General features: G+C 31.5%; 2 protein-coding genes and 1 non-coding gene across 3 annotated transcripts; 1 reads left to right on the top strand and 2 right to left on the bottom strand.

The window, feature by feature from the left end:
- The first annotated feature begins 3,966 nt into the window (after nucleotides 1-3,966).
- LOC133672759 (RING-box protein 1a-like) lies at nucleotides 3,967-6,390 on the top strand. The gene is made up of 5 exons (XM_062093279.1): nucleotides 3,967-4,221; nucleotides 4,305-4,355; nucleotides 4,443-4,502; nucleotides 5,984-6,055; nucleotides 6,145-6,390. The coding sequence occupies exons 1-5, from the start codon at nucleotides 4,110-4,112 to the stop codon at nucleotides 6,180-6,182; spliced, it is 333 nt and encodes a 110-aa protein (XP_061949263.1). The 5' UTR covers nucleotides 3,967-4,109; the 3' UTR covers nucleotides 6,183-6,390.
- A 468-nt stretch (nucleotides 6,391-6,858) lies between these two features.
- On the bottom strand, nucleotides 6,859-6,940 carry TRNAS-GCU (transfer RNA serine (anticodon GCU)). The gene has a single exon. It is a non-coding gene; the product is annotated as a tRNA-Ser (tRNA).
- Nucleotides 6,941-7,454: 514 nt separating this feature from the next.
- Nucleotides 7,455-10,103, bottom strand: LOC133672749 (subtilisin-like protease SBT1.4). Its single transcript, XM_062093269.1, has one exon. The coding sequence runs from the start codon at nucleotides 9,964-9,966 to the stop codon at nucleotides 7,645-7,647; it is 2,322 nt and encodes a 773-aa protein (XP_061949253.1). The 5' UTR covers nucleotides 9,967-10,103; the 3' UTR covers nucleotides 7,455-7,644.
- Between the last annotated feature and the right edge of the window lie 4,579 nt (nucleotides 10,104-14,682).

Here is a 14,682-nt window from a genome sequence, read left to right on the forward strand (position 1 = left end):
TGTTTGAGATTGTAAACTTTCATGTTCATTCTTTCATGGCAGTAGCTCGACCAATATACGTTCAGTGTTGGTAAATACAAGTGTCCATTGTCATTCGTTAGTTACCAACATCTACCAAATCGCGAACCAACTTTGAACTTGGTTTTCTATGGTGCAGTTTAGCAATTTAAACCCTTTTTTTTTTTTTTTCCAATTCGAGGAAACTCTACTTCTCAGAAAGCGTATTTTGTGGGTCCAGGTAAATGAGTAAAACCCCGGTTGTCCCAGGCTCTTACAAGAGGTGCACGCCCTGACTCGAACTCGAGACCTGCTGTGTAGATCTCAACCCTTTACCACCACGCTACGCCCCTTGGGGACAAAATAAATAATGTTAACATAATATAAATTGTTAGAAAATAATATAAATTATATTTTAAAAATTTATTTAATCGTTTAAATTTTTAGATTAAGCTTATTTTTTAGCATGATATCAGAGCCTTAATGACTAAGTGATTACGAGTTCAAATCTCACAAATCTACCGTATAAACTTTCACTTGAAAGTATGAAAGTATGCAAGTTTCATATAGTATGAAAGTTTACGAGTTCAATATAGTATGAAAGTATGCAAGTTTTAATTCTAAAAAACGTTTACTTGAAAGAATGTGTTAAAAAATAATATAAATCATATCTACTAACTTCACTTAACAACTTAAACTTTTAAGTTGAAATGATTCTTTAGTATAAATAACGTTTCATAAAACATTACTTTTTTATATATATTTTTTAGATTGTTTTGATGTTCTAATATCAAAAATAACTTTTTAAAAAAATACTTTAAAAATATTTACTACCATACTCTTAAATACCCACAGATCTACCGTATAAACTTAAGATGTATCCAATCATGAATGCATTAGAAGACAATTTTAAAGAGCGAAGGAGACCCAGATGTTGAAACTGGTGTTTTACTAAACAAAGAAACGAGCTAGGTCCCCAGGAGCAGCTGAAGCAGCATAAGGGAAAGAGAGTTAAATTAGGAGAAGCTGACCTGGATTTGGATGATTCTCAAAGTCCATTTTCGTTGGCACAAGAAGCAATCAAAATGTTCGAAAATGGTCATCATCTGGTTTGTTTTGGCCATTCTTCAAGTGCGTGCCTGCAAACGCTGAAGGTTGGAGCCACAGCTGATTTTACAATCTTGCTTGTTCCCTGATGTAAAATCTAGCACTGCCTTTTTATGGCTGCCATTCTGATGAAACATTTTATGTGTTGAGATTTTCTTTCTTTACAATTTTGTTTTTGAATTTAAAGTATTTTGAAAATTTTAAAAAATGAATTAGAGATAAATGTATTGAAATAGTATTTTAATTTATAATTTAAAACTATATATATAAAAAATAATAATCAAACTAAATTTCAAAAAAATATGACACTTTTAGATTTTGCATGAAAAACTTCATTCAAGTTTATTAATTTTTGGTCATTATAGTTTCTATAACGCATGTATAGATACTCAATTTTATTTGTTTAACTTTGAGTTTCTGAGTTTTAAAGAGATAGCAAATTGCTAGGAAAAAAAAGAGAGATAGAAAACAATTTACCATTTTCTGACTATAAAAAAAAACTAATTTTGATATCAATAATAATGTCATTAAGGTTTTCTATAACTTTTATTTTTCTAGAAAAGATATATCAGAATTTAGGAAGATTTTTCATTCAATTTAATTTTAGGGGTTTTTTTACCACAAGTTTAAGGATTTTTTTTATATTAGGATGGGTTTAATGTAGTGTCTATAATGTTTATTAGATATTTTTAAATAAAAAAAATATTTAATAGATTTTAAGAGTCTAAAATCTTTTAAACTAACTTTTCAATTATTAGAGATACTCAAAATATACATTACATACGACATGTCATCCATTTATTTTTATTTTCAAAAACCAATAAGGTGGGTGCTCTGCGTCTAACCTCACAGGCCTATGCGTGTGGTCCTTTTTTATTAGCTAAGCACGCCTAGTTTATTTTTATAACCTTTAAGTCTTTTTTTTTCAATATTTTTTGTTTTCCTCTAACTTTTTTTTTATTAAAATCCATTATAATTAAAATAATATTCAAATTATTATTCAATTTCTCTATAGTTTTTAAAACTGTAGAGAAATATATTATTCTAACTAGCTTATTATTTATTGTTGTTTATGATACAAATACACACACACACACACACAAATATATATATATATATATATATATATATATATATATTTCTCATGAAAAACAATTTAAATTATAGATGAAAAAATATATTTTATTATACAAATTATTCTCTTTTTTATGTATTTTTTATTGGAATAAAACAAAACAAAAATTATTAACAACATAATTTTTTAATAAAGATAACGACAGCTAAAAAAAATGTTCTAAAAAACTTAAATAATTTGAAATAGGTATGAAAATAGTATCTCTTAAATATAAATTATATTAATTGTAAAAGAACTTGATGATATAGATATAGTTCGAGAAAATAACTTCATTTTTATCCAAAAAAATCTTTGTTTATGCATTTTTTATCTCTTTAATTTTAAGCTTTTAAATTTAGATTCTAAACTATATTTTTTAAAACGTTTCATCCGAGAGGAAAAGGAAAATCAACAAAAAAGAATTTGATGGTATAGAATGGAGTTGCTTGTAGTCAATTTTTGTATCGATTAGTTTATTTTTTCGAGAGGGTTACCATCGAAGAGTTTTGAAAATTTCTTCTTGCTTAGAAAAGTAGATGTAGACTTAATTTTTTTTTATCCGGTTTAATTTTTAGTTTTTTTTTCTGATTTATGAATGCTTTTAATTCAGGATCTTAACTTTAATGAAATGTCAACTATTTTTTTTTTTTAAATAGGATCAATGTTGTGTTGTTTATTCACTAAATAGGAAAGGAAAAAAAACTAATTTTAAAGGATGAAGCTTAACTAGTCAGGTTCTAAGTTTGTTTCCTAAAAATTATTAGATCGAGTTTTACAAGCCTCAAGGTCATTGAAGATTTACATGGTAATTAATTTTAGAACTTGTAAAATTAGTCAAGATACACACAAGTTAACCCAAATATCCATATTAAAAAAAAAAAAAACCAAGCATGTAAGCCTAGTGCTAGAACTTGATTCTATTGGGTCAAACGTGTTACCCATCCTTCTAGGTAGAAGTGGTTTGTCTCTTTTTATATTTACCTTTGTTTTTTTTCTTAATTATTATTACAATACACTATAAATAAAATAATAATTTTCAATTAAGTATCATTATATTATATTATGTCATGGATTTCAAATAGGATTAAGCTCTTTATTGTTATATTAACAATTATTTTGTTAATTATTATATATGAATCTAATAGATTTTGTTTTCAAATGTGATTATAAATATTCAATGAAAATTTTACATAATTTTATATTTATTATTTTCCCTCTTAATTTCATACAAAATGTTAGAGAAATGATCTTTACTATTTTTTTATTAAAGCTTATATTTAAGATCATAATAAGTTTTTTATTTAAAAAATAACATTTCTAATAAAAACAAATTTGCCTTAAAACAAAAAAAATTCACTAATATAAAAAAAAATCTGGATTAAAGAGATATATTTTTTACTTATTTCAAATTATTAATATTCTTACAAGAATTTATTTCAATTGCCTATGCTTTTTATTAAAAAACATGCTATTAATAGAAACTCATGTTTTAGTAAAAAGAAAAAACAAAATGCATGAATAAAAGAAAAATAATTCTTCTAGTAAAATATATACTTTTCTCTGTCTTTTTATAAATATTTATTTTGACGGTAAAAAAACTAAATAAAAATAAATTTGAAAAACTACCTCCAATTTCTCTAGTAAAATCATATGACAGTTCATAAATAATTATTTTGACGGTAAAAAAAACTAAATAAAAATAAATTTGAAAAACTACCTCCAACTTGGATAAATAATCAGTACCACGCTAGTAAGAAAAGAAAACCCAATGATTAATCCACCTTCTCACGCTCCTTTTTGATTTTCTTCGTTCCTTCCCCAATTTCTCTCTTTTGAAAAGAAAAGAACAAACCAAAAACTCTCTCTCTTGCTCTCTAGAACCCAAGCCCAGATGGACACGGACGTGACGATGGTTACGGCAGGCGAGGCAAGTTCGTCTTGCTCAAGGAAACCGAAGCGATTCGAAATCAAGAAGTGGAATGCTGTCGCTCTTTGGGCTTGGGGTCTGTCTCTTTGATTATACCTCCTTTCTTTATTTTAATTATTTTCTTCATGTTTTTGTGTTAATTATTTGATGGGTTTGCAGATATTGTTGTGGATAACTGCGCTATTTGTAGGAATCATATCATGGATCTTTGTATGTCCCTTGCTTTCTCTCTTTCAAGATTTCCAGGGTTTTCGTTTTTCCACTTATTTATTTATCTATGTATGTATTTTTGTGTAGGCATTGAGTGTCAAGCAAATCAAGCGAGTGCTACAAGCGAGGAGTGCACTGTTGCCTGGGGTATGTGTTCTTCTTTCTTGAATTTAGGGTTTTCTCATGGATTGGTAATTTGTATTCTCCTTCTTTGTTTTGAGCTTGGTTTCATGGCTGCATGTACTGAGCTTGGTGTACCTTTTTGTGACTTAATTATTTGCATCGAACACGGATTTAATGTGACGGGGGCTTTATAATTGTTGGTGACAGTGTTTGTTAGATTAGTGTGGCAGACTTTTTCGTGCTTGGTATGGTTTTAATTATTTATGTGGTTCTCTTTGTATCTTCTTTGAAGAGATTTAGAAATCAAAGGGCGAATATGTCCAATACCTACTAGGAGTTTGCTATGGTTGTGTGCTTGGATAGTTACCTGAAAGTCCCAAACCTAAGGATGTCTGCCGATAGGTGTTGATGACTACCATTATGTCTGTTTCAAGGAGTTGGTCTTTTTGTGAGTTTGATGTTTGGAGAATTCATTCTCTTAACTACTAGACTTCAGTTACAAGATATTTTCACCCTGAATATCAAGCTACCGACTTAGAACATTCTCTTATGCTAATTATCCCGGTTGCGGCAGTTGTCTTAGGCCTTTCATTATTTTTAGATTCTCCCTGGATATAGCATGCATTGATTGGTAGTCTGCTCTTGGGAATAGGTTGTTAATTTGAGCACCTCAAACTGTAACCATTTTGGTTTATATCTAACTAAAATATAACCATTTATATTTTAGGGGTGTTAAATAAGGTAATTATATAGTATTAGTAGTACCTGATATGCCAACTATTACAACAATTATGCCCCTGTGGCCGAATTTTGTTTTTGGTACATTCATAAGCAATTCCTTTTGTGGGAATGTGTGCCATGTCTGGCATGCTCTTGCTATTTGATATTAACCTGATTGAGGTCACTGCCTTCAATTTCTTACATGGCACTTTAGGAGAAAAGAGAAATCTCTTGGCCTTATATTCTGCTTCTTTTTCTTTCTTTCTTTTTTTGTGGCTGACACCAATTATAGCATGTATGAATTTGCAAAATTCATGGTATAGTTTTTGGAAATCCACAAGAATGGTGGGGGTCAAAAGGGAGATCTTGATTTTGTTTAATTTTAGCTCTCAAAGATATGGGTTAGAAATGGTAGGTTTAGATGCTGGTTCTCCAGCCAACCCCTCTTTCTCTTTATTATATATATATATATGATCTATTGATTCTGCCCATTAATCTTGCTGAATTTAAACCATGGTTCCTTTGGTAATTTCTTATCACATCTAGATTTGTTACATGCATACAAGCATGACACTTGATCTAGGGCTATTTGTATTGATTGCTAACCGTAACAAATTTCTATCTGTATTGGTTTATTCATGTTTCTGTTGGTGGATGTGAAGGTTCAATAGTCTTGCTTATGTGATCAATTTGGATGTACTGCTTTAGTTTGTCCTGTAGGTTTGTGTTTTATTTGCTGTCAATTTCCTTAGACGTGCTAAGAGACTTGGTTTGTGCTACCACAGGTGTGTGCAATCATGCCTTCCACTTCCACTGTATCAGCCGATGGCTCAAAACCCGCCAAGTGTGCCCTCTTGGTATGCTGTAGTGAATGCATAATTTTTTTTTTTTAATTTCATCTATCAAACTCCTCAGCAGCACTTATTTGGCCATTTAACGCTTGCAGATAATAGCGAGTGGGAGTTCCAGAAGTATGGCCACTAAAATTGATGGAGCGAGCAGAACAGCTGGATGGGCTTCTTTGAGGCCAGCACTTGGAAGTAAAAGAACCTGTAGACAGAGATGTCTTTAATGACTTGACATTATGTTAGATTATTATAAGTAGCATATCGGAACAGTATTAATATTTGTATTCTGAAGTTTTTCCAGTTAGACCCAGTTTATGTTATGAGATGTTGTGCAGTTTGCTCTACTGTTTGTGTGCTCAAATTCATGTGACGATCAGATTTGTAGTTGTGCAGTCTCGGAGTGGAGATTTGTTTTCTCCAAATGCCAAAACCCAAAGTCAAATTGTTTTGACTGCAGACTGGTTTTATATAGAGGTCCTGTCTGACAGCTCCTTGTTCATAGCCTTGCGAGTAGCAAAAAAACAAACAATTGACCTGGTTAATTGTTAGTTTCTATGGCGTCGAAGCAGGTTCGAAGTGATCAATATGTGAATCACCTAGAGAAGCATTTAAGGCAGATCAAATGGTCACAAATTAGTAGTCTGGTTTCTATGGCTTGTATTTTACCTGCTGAGTGCAAGCGGAGTTGTGAAGATGAGGTGCTCATAAACAATTACCAAATTCCAACTGTAGTAAACATGAGGTGTTCATAAAATGCAGTATTAAGGCAGACGTATCAGCTAGACATGGGGAAAAAAAAGGTAAAAATGAGACGACGCCTGAGAGATTCGAACTCTCGCGGGGAAACCCCATGTACTTAGCAGGCACACGCCTTAACCACTCGGCCAAAGCGTCGTTGATGCTATCCACTTCTAGTTTACGTTTATTATTACTTTCTCATTCACTAAGAGTCGAGTCAAATCCACTAGCCTTCTCGTTTCCATATCGTAAATCGTATGGTACTGCTAATGCTCTATATCCCCACTTGAATTGGCTAGCTGCTCATTCAACAATTTTTGAGAAAAAAAGGCTCGACTGGTTCCTTGTGCATTTTGATGTGCGTAATTTTCCCCGTAGGGTGTAGACAGACCATGGAGGTGCATTTGAATGATCAGCCTGTATCAAAGCTATAGATCTTAGCTTGTCATCCATCAAAATAAACAAATAAATAAAGTCAAGCCAGTGGCTATGTGTTTGCGTGTGTGTTTGTCATCACCTGGTGACTTTGGATGCAGGCATTTTCCCACAAAATCATGGAGATGGAGATGCCTGCGTGTATGAATGGTTGACAATCTTCAACAGCTTAAAACAGGCACAAGTTGCTCCTCATTCACTCTCTTTTCTGGGTTAAAACTCTTGATCATTACAATTGCAGAATTAATTAAGCATTATTTGATCTAATTCACTGTGGAAAGTATCGTTACGTTACATTCCACAAAATCTCCAGATTGAAATCTTGGTAAAATGAAAACTTAAATCATGATCACATAATTTGTACATGAGGCAGACGATGCCCCAAGTTTGAATCTATTCCAAATAACTTCTCCCGTGTCCAGTTCTTAAATGGAATCCCGGGATGATCCTTGACGCCACTTGACAGCAATTGGACCTCTTACTCCATGAATTCCATCGCTCCACTCGATTGATCCAAATGTTGATGGGATAATGGTAGGCCAATCCAAGCTAACACTGGAGAAGGTAATCTCATAGGACAAGGTCTTATTCTCTGCACTGAACACAAGCTTACTTGGTGATACCTTGATGTCAACATTTGCCGGAGAATTCACTTTAACCTCATAAACTGCATCAAGAGAACTCCCAACATTTTTCACCACTCTCTTGTAAGTAACCACATCACTAGTAGACTGGAAAACAACAGAGAATGATGGATAGTTGAGATTGCCTGGACTGCCCACTTTTCCACTGCATATGTCCGAACTAGGAGGCTCTCTGACGAACACGGCAATTCGATTAGAATCATACCCGATTGCACAAAGGAATGAAATATAGTCACTTGTGTCCATATCATACACCAGTCCGGGATCAAGAGCACTATTGGGATCAACATGTCCAGCTCCATGAATGAAGGGTGTTGATTCTTCACCACTAGCAAGATCCTTGATATTCTTGCCAGAATTGTCTAAATTATAAGCAGTGGTCACTAAAGCAGATTTTATAGCAGCTGGGGACCATTCTGGGTATGCTTTTCGAAGCAAAGCAGCAATTCCACTAACATGAGGACAAGACATTGAGGTACCTGATATTATGTTGAACTCGACCCTTCTAGGATCAAGTTCCAAATCTGTTGGTCCAACGAATCCAGTCCAACCAGCCAAGATGTTAACACCAGGAGCAATAACATCTGGCTTCAGAATCTCCGGTGTCAAATAATTTGGACCACGACTTGAAAAGGCAGCAACCTTAGGAGCTGCAGGTGAAGTCCCAATTATTGTTCCACGGAACAGAATTGTTGCAGTAGGAGACTGGTCCGATTTGATATATTGTCTAATCTTATTGGCAGCAATTTCACCAACCTCAGTAGCCGGCAGAAGATGAGAATCAGCAATCAGCTCCTCACCACTATCTGCTGTGTTTGCCAAGATCATTCCAAGCCCACCAGCAAGCTTCACTGCAGCTCCTTTCTCCACTCTTGCATTCCCTCCGCGATCGCATACCACAATCTTCCCTTGAACTTTTGATGGACTTACACTCCCCATATAGCAATACCTGCTCCCAACGTCACCAGCATACACCAAAGGAAGCTTGTAATCAACAAGTGGGTCACCAGAGTAGAGTGAGACCCCACTAAAAACCCATCCATTGCCCAGGACTACATCGGCCGGAAACTCTCTATCAATTGTTGAAGCACCAACAGTAAGAATCCATGGAGCAATATTAACAGCAGTGTATGGACCTGGTCCTGCATTCCCAGCAGAGCAAGACACAACAATTCCATGCTGTGATGCACCGAAAGCCCCAATCGCAATCGAATCATGATCATATTGAGGAGCATGACCAGTAGCACCAACAGATAAAGAAATCACATGGACTCCATCATAGATAGCCTGATCCATCGCAGCAAGAATATCAGAGTCATAACAACCTGAACTCCAACAAATCTTGTAAGCAGCAATTCTGGCTTTTGAGGCCATACCACGAGCTTCTCCTGTTGCATACTGGAAAAGGCTCGCGTTATGAGCTAAAGATCCAGCTGCAGTTGTTGCTGTGTGGGTGCCATGACCTTCAGTATCTCTTGGAGATGCAGATTCTTTTGATTCATCAATAGGGCTCCCTTTCTGAGTTATATAGCCTTGATGAAAAGCTCTGGCGCCAATAAGTTTCTTGTTGCAAGAAGAGGCTGGAAAGTCAGGTCCTGTCTCGCAGATCCCTTTCCAATTGGCAGGAACATCAGACAGACCGGAATCCGATAAACTCTTATGTTCAGGCCATATTCCAGTGTCAAGAACTCCAATAATCACACCATCACCATAACCAGAATTTTGCCAAAGGCGAGAACTTTCTGATAGGCCTAAGAAAGAAGGGGTGTGCGTGGTGTGAAGCTGGCGAATTTGATCAGGAATGACTGAAAGAATGCCCGGCACAAGGCGGAGCTTTGCCAGTTGGGTGGGTGTGAGGTGGGCTGAGAAGCCGTGGATGGCATGGTTGTAGTTGTAGAGGATCTTGGCAGGTTGAGGTGAAGGAGGGAGGGATTGAATGATAGAGGTGTACCAATCATGGTGAGAAGAGAAAAGGGAGGGCTTGTGGGATTTCGAGACGTGGATGATGAAGGTTTGTGGATGGTCCGATGATGATGATGATGATGGTTGGTTCAAGAGGAAGAGGAGGAGGAAGTGAAGGAAGGAGACGGGGGAAATGGCCATGAAGTTTTTTCTGATCCCTGGGAAATCGTCGTCGTCGTCGGAGGTGGTTGGAGATTATGGTCTCTTTATTGGGAAAAGGAGCATAGCGAGCCAAAGAGACTTCAATTGGGACCACATGTGTTCCATCCAGCCAATGGCAAAGTTTAGTTGATATTTTTATTATAGAAATGTTTTATCTGAATCATTATTGCATTCGCGGCTATGTTCAAAATTCAAATACAAATTATTTTTCTTTTGTAATGGTAATGACAAAGATGTATAGGATTTATGTTTTCTTCTTCTGGTTTAACAGTGTTTTTTAAAAAATTTAAAATTTATTTATTTGCTTTAAATTTATTTTTATATATTTTTATATTATTTTAATATGTTGATGTTAAAAATAAAAAATTACAAATAATCACATGACTACACTAACTGAGGTTTACACTAATATAGTTTAGAAACATACTAAATCAAAATCATAGTACATGGACATACTGCCATAAATCAATATAATAGAAGAAGAATTTGAAACTTCAACTCTTTTTTTCCCTACTTATATTTCTAATATTTTGAATGGAGTGAGAAAAAAAATCAAAAAACTAATTAAATTGAAAAAATTAGAAAAAAAACAACAGAAAAAAAAACAAACCGTGAAAAAAAACCGAATAAAATTTTAAAAAAACAGACCGGTTCGGTTCGGTTTTGGTTTTATAAGCCTGAAACTGAAAAAATTAAACCGAACTCAGACCGAAAAAACTGAGCCAAACCAGAAAAACCGAGTCAAATCGAAAAAACAAGCAAAATCGATTGGAACTGGTTTTTGTCCTAAAAAACCGAACCGAACTGAAACCGGTTGATTTGAACTAATTTTGATTTTTTAAAAACCAGTTTGGTTACTTATTTTTTATAAAAACTAAACCAAATCTAAAATAATCACTCCTAACTTTTGATTTTAACTTTGAAAGTATCTCTAAGTTTTCATCTAACTTATTTAGTTTCTTAATGAAAGTCTTGAAGTTATTATGTCATTAATAGTAATTTCATTTCAAACAATACATCACATCATTTCATTATGAAGCAATTGAAAGATTTTACTTTCAACACAACACTCAAAGCACAAAACAATAATTACAATATAGCACAATGGAAGCCAAACAATCTATGTATCCAAAATAATATATTTCATAAAAAAAGATAATTTGTTTTACTACTTCTTCTTTTTTAAATCCAAACCTTAGATGATAACATGTATTAAAATTTCCCAATGCAAAACAAAAATTTTATAGAATTTGGATAGAGATTGCCTATTCCACTATTGTTTCTTGAAAAACAATTCTAAAAAAAAAATTAAAAAATTTTCAACACTAGTTATAGCTTGTCAACTCAATATGGATGAGTTGGAAACCCACCATAACTTGAAAAGATTTAAATATTTTACTAGTTTAATAACATATAAACAAATATAATATTTAAAGGTTATATCTTTTTGGACAAAATGGGGAAAGCATTTATGTTATGTGGTATTTGAGTATAAGATTTTGTGTAAATAAGGGGTAAGTTTAGAATATCAATTAGTAAATACTAATTTTATTACTCTCTCTACTGATAGAATTTTAAGTTAATTTCAAATATAATAAAAGAATGTGTTAATGTTGTGGATATTTTTTCAATTATCATGATTTTTTAACTAAAAATATTCAAAAATGCTTTTTTCTTTCTTTCAATTTTGATGTTTTTATTTATATTATCTTGGAGGCTAATTTTTTTACCAAGAACAAATAAAATTTTATTTTTATATATAAATACATAATGAAAATATAATTTATTTATATAAAATATAAAAGGAAAAATTATAGATAAATTAAAAGAATCTCTTTGAAAGATTATTAAATTAAAAAATAATTAAAAAAATAAATACTAATTAAAACAGTTCCCTGTAAAATTAAGAAAATTAAAGGCTAGGGTATTATTTATTTGTTGAAGCAGAATCATAAAAAAAAAGGGATGTTTTCATTATTATCTCGTCGATGCATTAAAAAATTGTAAGAATAATACATCGAATTTTTGTTTGGAGTATGTTTTCAATGTAATTATGTCAACAATAAAAACAATTACTAGAAAAGCAAAAAAAATGGTCGATAATGTTATTAAGAAACTATCATATTAATATTAAAAATCATAATTTTTAAATATAATATTTTTTAATTTCAAATCCTTAAAAGAAAAAAAAATTGACTAAAAAAAAAAATCAAGAAGTTGGGTTTAAATGGTCAATGTCTGATCCATTAATAAAAAAAAAACCTCGTGTGTAGGCCTGCAAATCTAGAACCACGCACCCAAGCTTTCAAAGCTAGGACCGTGTGTTGAGGTTCTTTTTATTTTTTTTATTTGATTAAAAGAACTTCTCTCATCCACTCTTTTTTATTTTAAAAAAATTAATGTTAATAATGCGTTGTTTACTTACCTAGTTTATAGCCACGGGAGAGAGTACTTAAAATTAGGTTAAGGTTTTTTGGAACAAAAAAATAAATTTCCAACATATTTCATCTAAAGACATGTAATAAACACCCTTGTAATATTCATAAAACAATTTATCAACTTTTAACAGCTAGAAATTAGTCTAATAATACATAACCAAATTGGATAAAAAGATCTTTTTCACCTCCTATTTATGTTTTCTAGCAAGTTGAAGGCCTCTAAAAGCACATTCATTGAATTGCTCTAAAGAAAAGGACCCTTGATACAAAAATGTTTTATTTTGGAGGTCTGAAAGTAATTAATCAAAAACTTTCTCTCTTTTATTTTTTTTGACAAATCTTTTCTTCTCTCTCAAACTTCAAGACTAGAAAAATGAAAAAAAAAAACATTTAGATAAAAACAAAAATCATCAATAATTCAGGATTGATCATGAATTTTCTCTATATTTTAAATTGTGATAGTCTCCTTTTTAACTTTGTTTTTTACTACAATTTGAAACTCTTCCAGGTGAAATTAGGGTGCAAAAAGGATCAAATTAAAAATAATTAAAAGTATGAGAATAAAATTTTAAAAAAAATTCATTGTTAATATGAATAGTTAAGCACCGTAAATAATAATAATAATAGAAAAAAACCTAGTTATTTTAGTATTTTGGTTAATGAATGTTGGTTACATCATATTAGATATGAGTAAAACAATCAAGATGATCCATTCAATATTTGGGGATATCAACATTATAGCTAAATTTTAATCAGCCTTACTAACAAGTTTACCTTCCGTTTGGATACCATGAAAAGGATCAAAGAATCAAAGTTTGAAGACAATTTGTATACTAATTAAATGAACACATAAGAACATAGACCTGATTAGTACGTGGAAGCCATCAAGGGGACAAGAAGAGGAGCCTTCCCATATAATATGTATCCTTTGGAAGGATCCTACAAAAAATCCAATCAACTAGCCAAAATTACTAAACATGCTAAGACGCATAGGCATTTTACGGTAAATTTTTTTAACATCCTCTATTTTTTTTTTAATTTTTTAATCCTCAATTTCTTTTTTAATTGCAATTTTTTAGGGGCTAGAGTAATGACGAATTTATGATAAATTGTTAAGGATAAACTATTAAAACACAAGGGATAAAAGTGTATAACATGGAGAGAATGCATGGTCAATCTAAAATTCTTGAAATTTTTAGTCCTCACTCTTTTTTTCCTCTCTATAATCCCTTTATTTTTTATAATTTTAATTTTAGTTTAAAATTTTATTTTCTTGCATTTCACTCAACGCGTTAGATAGAGAAAAAAGAAAGTTAACTGAAAATAGAAAGGAGTGAGTAAAACATAAACTTGTCGTTATTACTGTTAATGAGTTTTATTCAACGAAAAGAATTTGATGATGGTGATTTTTGTTTCTCAACATACATGAAAAAAGAGGTCAAGTTTTTTTTTATTATTGATTTTTATTTTTAGGTATTTTGAAGTCGTTTAGAGAGGCTTTTATGATGTTTTAAAGGTGAAAATAGCTTAAAAAAATGAATTATTAACCCAAAAAAATCATTTTCTTGATTTTTCAACTACCACCGGTGGTCACAATCTTAGCTTCAGTAAGTGATGCATCCTTTGTTTTTTTCTTTAAGAAAAATGACATGTCATCTATTTCTTTAGAAAAATAAAAATAAAATTGAAATGACCCCAATGTGTACCCCTAGGCTTTTTTTTAATGGTCAGATACACTAGGCCAATCAGGTTAGGCTCGCATGCTCGTGTCTGTTTTTTTTTTATATTGATTTTTTTTTAATTTTTTATATGGTTTTCAAGTTTTTAATTTTATATTTTATTTCTTTAAAAAAAAATTTACTTTTGGTTATTCGAAAGGCATTTTCATTAAAAAAAGAATGAAAATTTGAATATATAAGGATGAAGAAGTTTATTAAAAAAAAATAAATTATTTCATTAGATATTTTAATTGCTAATTAAGAAATATTTTTTGTTTTTCTAAAAAAAAATTCTATAACAAAATACACAACCTAATATATATGTGCAACCAAATTAATAATTAAAGATATATTTAAATTGTTAAAATATAATTATTTTTTCAAAAATAATGTTAGAATATAGTAATCACCACGTGAAATGTACAAGTAAAAAACCGATTAAAGTATCATTTAATTAATTTTTATAATACAACTAATAATTAAATAGTTCCAAGAAACTATAAAAACTAAACTATAGACAACTCTTAAATCCATATTAA

This window comes from Populus nigra, chromosome 1 (genome assembly GCF_951802175.1).
Source record: "Populus nigra chromosome 1, ddPopNigr1.1, whole genome shotgun sequence".
Lineage (NCBI taxonomy): Eukaryota > Viridiplantae > Streptophyta > Magnoliopsida > Malpighiales > Salicaceae > Populus > Populus nigra.

Coding starts and splice junctions, on each gene's coding strand:
- LOC133672759 (XM_062093279.1), top strand. CDS start 4,110: ATGGACACGGACGTGACGATGGTTACGGCAGGCGAGGCAAGTTCGTCT. Junction 4,356..4,442: donor GAATCATATCATGGATCTTT/GTATGTCCCTTG, acceptor ATTTTTGTGTAG/GCATTGAGTGTCAAGCAAAT. Junction 4,503..5,983: donor GGAGTGCACTGTTGCCTGGG/GTATGTGTTCTT, acceptor GTGCTACCACAG/GTGTGTGCAATCATGCCTTC.
- LOC133672749 (XM_062093269.1), bottom strand. CDS start 9,966: ATGGCCATTTCCCCCGTCTCCTTCCTTCACTTCCTCCTCCTCTTCCTC.